Consider the following 11,761-nt stretch of genomic DNA (forward strand, 5'->3'; position numbering starts at 1 on the left):
GGCTAACGGTTCAATTAACTGTTGTCACTCCCTATTTTACTAACCACGCAGTTAATATATTTACAGGAAAATAAATTGCGGAAAGTAAACATCCTACGCTATTACAAGGCTTCGTGGAGGGGGATTACATAACCAAAACGGGAAAGGCAGAAAATAAATGCAGAAAATAAACCTACAACTATTACAAGGCTTTGGGGCAGTTACATAATAATTAATAAAATATGCGGAAAATAAAAAGGCTAATTACTATTACAACCCTTAGCAGTTACGTAATATGAAAAACTATGAAGAAATAAAATACGGAAATAAAAATCCTAATTACTATTACAAACCAGGAGCAGTTACATAAATTATAAAAAATTACGCGAGAAAGTAAATAGCGGACGAATTGAGAAATCGAGAAAATATTTGAAGAAGAGGAGGAAAAAGATTTGATGTTTAGAAAAATATTTTAAGTTAATGTTAATCTAAATCTAATTTAATTAATGAAAATAAATCTAATTATCTAATTATGTACAAATTAAATCTAATCTAATTAAATCTCTAATTGATTTTAATTATTAAATCTAAAAAATCTAATCAAATCCTAATTACTAAATTAATCAGAATTATGTTAAAAATAAATCAATTAAATCTAAATCTAATTATTTTAAAAAGTATTCTAATTACTAAATCTGATCTAATTAAATTTTAAATTGAAATTTAGTCTTAATTAAAAAATCTAATCTTATCCTAATTATAGTCAATTAAAATAAATGTTAAGACAATTAAATCAAATTAACTATTAAAAATAAATGTTTTTGTGATTTTATGATTTTATAGAAATTAAATGAATTAAACAACCTAATTACTAAAATTAAATTAATTAAACAAAGAGGTGAAAGAAAAAATAATTAATAGTCTAAACCATAATCCTAGTTCTAATTAGTTATGGGTTGATTTTAATTACTTGGTTAAATAAAGAAAATTGTAGAGAAAGAAGAAAGAATGAAAAATTGACAAAAAGAAAGGGTAAACCTGGTGGTCGAACCCGGGTTGGGAAGGTGATCGGCGCTTGTATGCCATCAGCTGTGCCAACGTGCTTTTGGTGTTAGTGGATGAATCGCCGGCGGTTGAGGCGTGAAGGAGTGATGTAGATCCGGTTGATTCGGTAGTTCTGACTAAGTTCCGCTTCTCTTTTGTTTCCCTCTTCTACGTCTTTGGTAGATTATTTGCCAGGTGATTTCATCTTCTTCCCCATATGTATTCTCTCTTCTCCATTCACACAAACAAAATCAAATCAAAATAAAACAACACTTTCAGAATAATAATCATGGCCATCAATTGAACCAATAAAAGCTAACAAAAATAAAAAATAAACAACACCACCTGAGGGCTTCGATGGCGGTTTGTGGAGGAAAGATGCGCGTTGAACCACTCGGTTATACGGTGAGAGGAAGATGTAAGTTCTTGAGTTTCTTTTTGAAAGTGTTCTTGATGTTCTTCAACAAGCTATGAAGTTGTTATGGTATTCATGAGAGAAAGTGAAGTTTGATCTTAGAGAGAGGGAGAAGAAAATAATTTTTGTGTTTGTGAGAAGAGAGAGAATGAGAATAAGGGTTAGAAAGTTGTTGTGAATAGGGGTGGCAAAACGGGCCGTGGCCCGCCGGCCCGCGCACCCGTCAAAAAATGGCGGGTTGAGTTGGGATTTTAGGCCCGCTGCTCGCCAAGTCCGCCCCGCCAAAACCCGCCGCCCGCCATAGTCCGTCTCGTCAATGCCCGCCGCCCGCCAAAACCCGCCCCTTTTCCAAAATTCCCTCTTTTTTAGTTAATTTTAGTAATTCCAGTTCTTGATGATTTATTTTATATGTTTATTTGTAAATATATGTAATATTTTTTTTAAGTAAAATTTGTTGAAAAGTTGCTTTTAATAAAAATTGTTTTAAAAAAAAAGTGAAAAACTTAATTAAAAGGTAAAAGAAAACCTATTAATTTATTTAAAAAATGAAAAAAAATATAAAAAAAATAGGCGAGCAAGCCCACCACCCGCCATCTTGTCGGGGAGGGCATGATTTTTATGCCCATTTCACTTGGCGAGCATGCCCGCCCCGCTTGTTTTTTGGCGGGCTTAAGGCGGGGCGGGCGGCGGGCAGGACGGGCGGCCTGTTTTGCCACCCCTAGTTGTGAATGCCTAATGTGTAAAAATTAGTGATATTTATAATGTAACTTAGGTCAACAAATATGGAATAAAAAATCAAATATTAACTATTCATTAAAAGCTTAAATAAAAAATAATTTGATTGTGATCTTTTAAATGATTAACTAATATTTTTTTAAAAAGATCTTTACTTGTTACCCAAGTTGTGAAAAATGTTAAAAATAGAACAAATAAAATTAAAAACTTTTTTTTTTTTGGATTTTTTTAATATTTTATGATTTTTGGTGATTTTTTGACCAAAAAATGCATAAAAGTGAAAATTGACTATTAAAAAATGCCTATTTAATTAGTGCGAAAATTAAATTAAAATAATAAAAAAATGCAATTTTTTATGATTTTTGAATAATGGAAATAAAGTTAGAATTAAAATTAGAAAACAAATAAAAAAGGAGAAATGTTAGAAGTGAGATTCGAGCCCAGGACCTCTCGCTCATGTACCTTTTAACATCAAATCCTTACCAATTGTGCTACATCACTTATTCGAAATAAAACGACGTTTACAAATGTATGAGGGCAAATTTTGGGGTATGACAGTTACTCAGTGACAATGAACACATTATTAGACTTTTATGTCCTTTTGTAACTTTGTGTCAATGACACATAATTAGGCTTTTATGCCCTTTTTTATTAGTGTCAAAGAACACATGATTTTATAATGCAAAGCCTTTTGTTTATTCTATTTGTGTCAATATTTACATGATTCTACATAAAATTGAACATTATGGTTATCTGCAACATATAACTACAACATTACAGGCCCTAATTTATTCAATTGTTTCAATTAAGTCCCTTATGTAATAATATTGTTTCACTATAATCATCATTATGCACAGTTACAGACCACTCAATAACACATAACAGAAGAAATGGTAAAAACACTGATATAACAATCCATCATTTCATTTAAGCAACATCGATCTTACATACTTTCACGACATTGACCACAACTCTATTTCAAATGCATGGTTAACAAGACTACATTAAATCCTAGACTAATGATGACAAACACTATTGCATTTTTCAATAGTGCTCTTATGCTTAGAACCTCACTCTTCAACTTTGAGATTTTCTTCCTTTCCTTTCAAACTTCATCACCCACCCACCCACTTGAAAAAATTGCATCCCTTCTCGAATTGATTCCTGTAATTCCTACATCCCCAAATTTTTTTCCCAATATTGACACTATTGAGATCTGTAATAGTACGCATCACACACTGGCACCAACAATCCATCCTTTTGTTTCTTATCACCACAAATTCAAATGACCCACAACTTTGGGTGTTTGATTTTGAGTAGTTACTGGAGTTCATTGACATCTTAATAGAATCTTCGTGAGAATCGTTTGTGTGAAGAATGAGGAAGGAGGAGAATGATGAAGGAGAGGAATGAGGAAAGAGAAGAAGAACCCTTGCTCTAAAGCGTGAAAATGGAGACTGGTCATAATAAAATGATAAAACATTAATATAAAGCAATATACTGAGTCACAAATGTTAAGTAAGCCTTGTTGTCATGCCAGATCACCCAACTTAACGTTTTCACACTCAAATTAACGGAATGGACCAACGAATAACATAAGTTTTGTTAAGATACTTAGTTGTAATGTCCAAAATAAAAACTCAAATTAAATTTTGTGACTTCATGATTAATTAAGCCAAAAAACTAATAAAAACATATTTAAATTCTTTTATTATTTTTATTTTATCATGGTTGACAAAAAAAAAAAACAATTTCCATAAACCCAAGAAAAACCACTATAGCATTCGACACTTCCAATGCTCCAACTACTCTAAACAACTTCACATTAAAACACAACAACATTGTTTCCATCGACACACACTTCCAAGGTTTTTCGTTTATCCCACTCCTCCATTTTCTACCCCTCAATCTCATCTCATACATAACATTTCAAACTCTCTCATTTCTCTCTCCACATTGATCCCTTCATTGCCAAAAGGTAAAACACACCACTCTACTTCCTAGGTTCTATGTAAATGCTGGTTCTGTTCTGAAACATAGCTTTAATCTGTACGAATCAATCATGTTTCTGTGTTTATCTTGATTTCAACACTTTTTATGATTTGCGTTTTGGAATTTGAATGTGGAAATTTATTTGGATCTAATTGTTGTTTTCTGCAGATTTAGGTTCAGATTAGGATAATTCGAAATGGCGACAACAACATCGATTTCTAGTATTTCGGTTGGAGTGTCAAGACCTAGGATTACCTCATCGCAGAAGTTAGGTTCTGTGATTCTTGGAGGCAGGGTTAAGGTTGGCTCATGTGATAAACTAGGAAGTGTTTGTCATGTTGCATCTGTGAAACCCTTCCAGCAGGTTTTACCGTCAAGTAATGTAAAATTCGACAAATTTGTAACGAAGGCAATGTCTGAGTCCAGCTCAAACAATCAAGTTGCAGGATTGCCAATTGATTTGAGAGGTTTCACTTCTTTTTTCCGTTAAATCGTATCTATTCTTTTGCTTTTGTTACATATTCTGGAGGCTCTGTGTAGGTTGGTTTATTTTCCCACGATTTAATCGTGATAAATATTTTATGAGACTTTATTTAGCCACAATTTAACCGTGTTAACTTTGGAACCTGTGTGGTAGCTCGCCTTACACGCCCTGAAAAACGGCCTTGGTCACGCGTGCGTGTGTGTTTTAGTTTGTGATTTGAAAAATATCTTCCCTTTATGATCCATTCTACAGTCATATGAAGTAATGTTAGAAGTGAGTATCATTTTGTTCTTTCCCTATTAAGTGTTTTAACTCAATTCAAAATCTGCTTAAAATCGGTTTATCGGTATGTAAAGGATGAGAAGTTTTTTCTTGTGAAACTAAACCCTGTTTGGATAAATAGCTTAATCTAGAGTTTATAACTTAAGCTCGTATCATATAAGTGCTTATGTATTAGCTATTTCTATAACATAAACGAGACTAAAAAGTCAAACTGTTTTGATATAAGTTATCATGAAGAGCTTATGGAAATAAGCTAAAAACAAATTATGAACTTGTTGTAAACTGAAAGTAACTTTATGTGCAGGCAAAAGGGCATTTATTGCTGGTGTGGCTGATGACAATGGATATGGCTGGGCAATAGCAAAATCTCTTGCTCAAGCAGGAGCTGAAATTCTCGTTGGCACATGGGTACCTGTAAGTAAATATTGTTACCTGTTTGATCATTCTTATTTTCTTCTTGAAGTGTATTGTTAATACGTGTTAAGTGTCTCACATCAGACAATATATGACCTGAACATGTGTTTATAAGTGGGGACAATTCTCATCCTACAAGTGGGTTTTGTAGGGTTGAGTTAGACCCAACCACAATTTTTAACCTAGTATCAGAGTCTCGTTTAAAATCTATGATTGGGCCACCCACCATTTATTTCCACGCTTCAGATGTTCAATCCTGGGCGTGAGGGGGTGTGTTATTGTTCATCTATATGTTACAAAATGTTGTCAAAGAGAGGCTATTGCACTGTTGTGTAGCGGTATTTGAACAAACTGCTTTTTTCACATTTCACGATTGACAACAAAGCCCTAAAGTCAAATTATATTAGTGCAATGATATATACAACCATGTAGGTACTAACTATGAACATTTTCATGTAGGCTCTAAATATATTCGAGTCCAGTCTACGGCGTGGAAAATTTGACGAATCACGCAAGTATAACTTTTAAACTCTGCTACATTGATTTTCCCTCTTCAATAATTGTCAAATTTAAGTATTTTTCTAATAGATAACTCTATTTTGCAGGTTACAAGATGGATCATTGTTCGAGATTACTAAAGTGTATCCCTTGGATGCGGTCTATGATACTCCCGAAGATGTTCCGGAAGATGTAAGAGAGATTTTCAAAAAATTTATCGAAAGGTATATAAAATGTTCACAAGACATATCACTATCTATTTTCTGTGAAAATTGCGCAGGTAAAAGCTAATAAGCGCTATGCTGGAGCCAAAAATTGGACTGTCCAGGTATAGATTAATCATTATGTTATCTAAGCTTCTATTACAATTATATTTCTCGATGATTTACATCGTTTAAATAAAGTTAGTTCTCATAAGTCTAATATGCATTTGTGTTTCGTTTCAGGAAGTTGTTGAATCTGTTAAGAACGATTTCGGCACCATAGACATACTTGTGCACTCACTTGCTAATGGACCAGAGGTATGATTATCATTATTATTACAATAACGAAACGAGATTTCTTGCTAACTTTTGTCGTGAACTTTAACAAAAAAAGACCAATTCTGTTATTATAGGTCAGCAAACTATTGTCTGAGACATCTCGGAAAGGATATCTAGCTGCATTGTCTGCGTCGAGTTACTCTTATATTTCATTACTAAAGCACTTTCTTCCAATCATTAATCCAGGCACGTTCGGTACCTAAGAGTGATAACATTTTGATTCTTCAACTTTCAATGTATCGTTCTCGTTCTCACCAGTCTGTTTTTGTTATAGGTGGAGCTTCATTATCTCTAACCTATATTGCTTCTGAGAGGATTATTCCCGGGTATGGCGGGGGTATGAGTTCTGCTAAAGCTGCTTTGGAAAGTGATACAAGAGTGAGTTTACCTTTTATTTTTCTTTTTACAAACCAAGATATTACGGTCATAAATATACGTGATTATGGTACTTTCATGCTCCTAACTCCCCCTCTTTTCCTTCTGGGTTTTTGAAATTATATTTATCAGGTGCTTGCTTTTGAAGCCGGTAGAAAGAAAAGAATCAGAGTCAATACTATATCTGCAGGTATTCATGGCTTTAAACACCTAGTGTTGTTGATAGTAACTTTTTCAAATATGTCGACTTAAACGGTTCAAATGTGTAGGTCCACTGGGAAGCCGTGCTGCGAAAGCAATCGGTTTCATTGACACGATGATTGATTATTCGTTTACCAATGCACCCATTCAGAAAGAACTAAATGCAGGTAATAATACTATTACTCTCGAGATCGTCCCTTTCTGAAATGAAACATTTGCGACATTTTTGTTATGCTATTACTTACACTTTGGAGTATTCTTGTAACAGAGGAGGTAGGCAACACTGCTGCTTTCTTGGCATCACCCTTAGCATCAGCTATCACAGGCGCTGTTATATATGTCGATAACGGACTAAACGCCATGGGAGTTGGAGTCGACAGTCCAGTATTTAAAGACCTCGCCATTCCAAAGCAAGAACATTGAAATTGAGCTGATTAGTTTTCTTTGTTTGAAATCGTAATCCTTCTACTTGACTAAGACGATGCGGCCTATGATGATGAAAAAACCTATAAGAGTTAGTTTTACAGTTTGATAAATTAGTAAGTGGTTGTTTGAACTGCATAATCATTGTGATCCTCTTTGCAGTGTCCTCTGCAAAATGTATTGAATAATTTGGAGAGTCCTAACATTTGAATGGGCATGCTAGTGGCCCTGCCGCCATCTATGGACTAGTTTGGTTAAAATTTAAGATTTTTGTAACATTTTTCAAGGATCATATGTTGGTTTGTCTATGTGGGTTCATTTTTATTTTCTTAATAATCAGTTTAGACATTTACTCTACAAAAATAATAGGAAAGAGATAGATTATTAAAACTATAGTTTTCTTTTAGATTTTTTAAAATAAGTTTCTTAAAGTTAAATAACAACCAAATTGAATGAAATGTAACTAAACTATTCTTGATTGGTTTGGTTAAATTTGGATTTTGTGAGCAAAGATTCGAAAAACTAAATCAAACCCGTTGTTTTTGTTAGTTGCCATTTATTTTCTCAAGTTTGATTCAAATTTATCCATCAGGGGGGTGAGCAAGGGATGGGCTGGATGAGATGGGTTATAACGAATTCAAATCCTGTTTTAAATTTTAGTTGGCCTATTTTAATTACCATAATTAGTTTATAAAAGGAATTGGTCTTTCCGCCCTAAGGATTGAACAACACCCTGGCGAAAAATCAAAACTATCTCTGAAATTTTGAAATATACTTCCGAACCATACACAATCCATTTGTAATTGAGCTAGACCCCATAATTTTATGATAAAAAAATAATATGAAAATTCATCTCCACATATCTTACCTTATGAAAGTATATTTTTGAAACCTACTGAATTAGAAACAAATGCAGAAATGAAATAGACGCAGGAATAAAGATAAATTAACATTAATAGTTGTTATGACATACATAAAAAAACAAAACTTTATATAGATAATCGTTACCTTAAATCGAACATTTCATTATCAAGTAGGGTGTTTCATCATCTTCGATCTATCTCACAATCTTCACATCCAATTTGATCAGACTTTTTGTTTTGTAACAATTAAGCTTACTCCACATAGCAGATAAATCTTCATCCATCTTCAACTCAAACTCACCGAACTGTATCTTCAGATCGCTATCAATAGAGGGAAAATGATGATAAAACTTCAAAACTCTTCGATTGTCTGGGTACACTTTCTCTAATTTTGATTTTAGATCGACAAGACGGGTGATCTCTGAGAATCTAAATTAAAGAGAGGGCTTTTCGCCATTGAAGTTGACGAAAGCGAGCTATGCATATTGAGACGTTTTTGTATGTTCTCTGTGTGTTTGTGCTAGAAAGTTTATTGGCACCCATATTTATAAAAGTTTTAGATCAATATGCACCTTATAAACTCAATCCTATCTCAAAGGATAATATATATATATATATATATATATATATATATATATATATATATATATATATATATATATATATATATATATATATATATATATATATATATATATACTTTCGGATACACTCTGTTCCTAATGAAATTGGGGTGTGTCTGAAAATGTATTTTCATATTCACCACACACTGTTCACATATAACCTGTTATAGAAAACAAAAATGGAGAAAATTTTGGGAAATTGAAACATACATTAAAATCTAGAAAATATATACATTTGACATCTTTAATATTAGTGCAAGATTACATACAAAACATGTCTAACCACATAAATACATTGTTGTAACACGTGTATCCATCTAAATCTATATCATGAGTGGTTCCACCATTTACTTTTGCTTACTTGATTCACATTCAATCTCACTCAACTTGGTGAATTCTTGCATCCTATCCAAAAAATGATCCGACCAAGTTTCATCTTCCCTTGTTGAATGAATTGTCCACTTCGATGATGTTAGTGGTATATGGCATCCCGATTTCAAATAAACTTGAACAAAACACAACGATTTTAAAACTCACACAATACACATAATACGATCAATTGGATTTTGAGGATGAGTCCAAAATATAACTCAAACTATTTCTTCATCCTCGCACACTCGGTACCTAGATACATAATTGTTATCATCCAGAAGTTTCAACAATTGTTGTATTTCATTTTTGTCTCCTTTTATCACTTTGTTGTTTCAGACACGAACATTATATACTTGCTTTATATTTGAGATATTTTAGAATCTTTTACGTTTCAAATTTTGCAAGTATGTTTTTGGGCCACACCGTGTTCAATGTCATGTCAGAAACGATTTCCTTCACTTCAGGCATAAGGCAACATGCAATGAGATTACCGACTAACTTGAGACACATGTCATGGTTATGTGTACCACAAGTCCCATTAAGTCTCCAATTATTATTTGCCAAAATATATCCACGCAACTTAAAAGGACACTTGCATTTCTTTGAATCGGTGTCATCTCGTTTCAACTTCTGGAGAGGAGTTGTGTACTTGTCACTTCTTTCGCATCTCAGGGTTACAAAAGCAAGTCTTTTATATGAACCATCACCCGACCTTCTGATTACAATGTCAAACCCCAATTTAGATGCCTTCGTGCATATCCAATGGATCATATTATCACAAACACCAAACTTTTGTCTATTTGTAATTTGGTTGCCAACATCTACCTTGACAACATGTTTGACATGCTTAGACACAATATATTTGCATATAACATTACGATGCACCATTTGTAAGGCAAACAATAATAGAAAATATTCAACAAAAAATGTTCAAAATGTACTCTAAACTATTTCGGAAATAACTTTCGTGTGAAATCAACTAGAATCTGGAAATATTTTCAGACACAACTTTCACTTTTTCTGCTTAAAAACTAGATTAATGTGAGCAATGAGAAATGAAATACATGAACTTTATTTTAAATTCTAGCTTCTTTTGCTCTTCTTGATGTGATAAAACACAAAAATGAAATTTTGAAGTGCAAAAGTTGATTGAGAAGGGAAGATGGTTTTTAAGGATTTTCAGAGAAGAAATGTATTTGATCATGAGAAAGAAGAACATGCAAGATGCTATTTTATTAATTTTTTCTCTTGACATTTCCGGAAATGAACTTTCGAAAATATCACTGACATGCAAATGTGACATTTTTTCAAATTCCCGTTTTACAAATCTGGAAGTGCACTTCCAGATTTATTACTAAGTTGATGAGGTGTGTCCTGAGATACTTTATGGACTAAATATTGGGTAAAAAGGAGGTGAGTTTCAGTGAAGATGTGTTTCGGTGTGAAAACGATGCGTCTGAAAATGTAATTTTCGATTCTCAAAGATATTTTCGAATTTTCATAGAATGATTCTCGATCATATAGGGTGGAGGAAACAATCTCTATATAAATGCTTAAAAATTCGATAATTTATGATTTAATTTATATTGGTTTTGTAAGACGAAATTAGATTGGTTAAAAATATGTTTTTGTTTTTATTTTTCTATAACTAAAAAATAATTTATTAATTAAATTTAAAAAGTATATTATTAATTTTATAAGTAAATGACCATTTATTATAAGAGAAATAAAATAAGGCGACAACATTATTGTTGAGTACTACCTCCATCTTAAATTATAAATAGTTTTGTAAATAAAAAAACAATTGTGTTAAATTATAGTAAGTTATTTAATATTTTTAATTAATAAATATCAATATTTTTAGAAAATTTTAATGATATTTTTTAATATTTAATATTCTTTCTTCTTTTAATTTTTTAAAATTTTCTTTTCAATATTATTGATAAAATATAATTTTGTAAATTCTCTTATAGTTTTTCTTTCTGATATACATTTTTACATTTTATTATGAATCAGGGAAAATGTCATAATTTAGAATGGATGAGTATTGAATTTTGTTATACAAACTAATTTTTTAATATTGAATAATTAAAATAAATTAAAATTATATAGGTACAAAGTACAACCATTAAAATTTAAAATCACTTTAAATGAAAAATAGAAAAGTTGACTTTATTAATTGTGCTGGTGTGTTACAATATACTGCTAAAAAGAAAAGTCTTAGTAACGAGTGTCCTTAGAGTACTCTTTAAACATATTAAATAAAAAAAGGGTCATGTTAGGCACATGTTAAGAGTTTTTTTTTTTTTTTTTTGGTACTTAGGAGGGCCGAGGCCCAAGAAACAAAAGAAAACTACAAGGGAATAACCCTAGAAACACAGACAGGATTAAGATCCTTCATCAAAGCATTCTTCATCCAAATAGGCGCCGCCTGATAGAACTTGCTCACACCAATCAGCTTCTTACCCTCCAGAGCAAGAATGTTTGCACAATTATTCGCCTCTCTGTATATATGCTGA

The 11,761-nt window shown here is 32.2% G+C and overlaps 1 protein-coding gene across 1 annotated transcript; it reads left to right on the top strand.

Moving 5' to 3' along the window:
- The first annotated feature begins 3,956 nt into the window (after nucleotides 1–3,956).
- On the top strand, nucleotides 3,957–7,690 carry LOC131640855 (enoyl-[acyl-carrier-protein] reductase [NADH], chloroplastic-like). Its single transcript, XM_058911230.1, has 12 exons — nucleotides 3,957–4,151; nucleotides 4,334–4,632; nucleotides 5,236–5,345; nucleotides 5,805–5,860; nucleotides 5,951–6,035; nucleotides 6,124–6,171; nucleotides 6,290–6,364; nucleotides 6,460–6,571; nucleotides 6,660–6,763; nucleotides 6,893–6,950; nucleotides 7,030–7,128; nucleotides 7,230–7,690. Exons 2-12 carry the CDS (start codon nucleotides 4,362–4,364, stop codon nucleotides 7,382–7,384), a joined length of 1,173 nt encoding a protein of 390 aa, XP_058767213.1. The 5' UTR covers nucleotides 3,957–4,151; nucleotides 4,334–4,361; the 3' UTR covers nucleotides 7,385–7,690.
- The last annotated feature ends 4,071 nt before the right edge of the window (nucleotides 7,691–11,761 follow it).

Source organism: Vicia villosa, unplaced genomic scaffold (assembly GCF_029867415.1).
Source record: "Vicia villosa cultivar HV-30 ecotype Madison, WI unplaced genomic scaffold, Vvil1.0 ctg.003337F_1_1, whole genome shotgun sequence".
Classification (NCBI taxonomy): Eukaryota; Viridiplantae; Streptophyta; class Magnoliopsida; order Fabales; family Fabaceae; genus Vicia; species Vicia villosa.

Excerpts from the sequence above, each read along its gene's own strand:
- LOC131640855 (XM_058911230.1), top strand. The coding sequence starts at position 4,362 with ATGGCGACAACAACATCGATTTCTAGTATTTCGGTTGGAGTGTCAAGA. Across the intron at positions 6,365-6,459 it reads CACTTGCTAATGGACCAGAG|GTCAGCAAACTATTGTCTGA; the intron begins GTATGATTATCA and ends CTGTTATTATAG. Across the intron at positions 6,572-6,659 it reads TCTTCCAATCATTAATCCAG|GTGGAGCTTCATTATCTCTA; the intron begins GCACGTTCGGTA and ends TTTTTGTTATAG.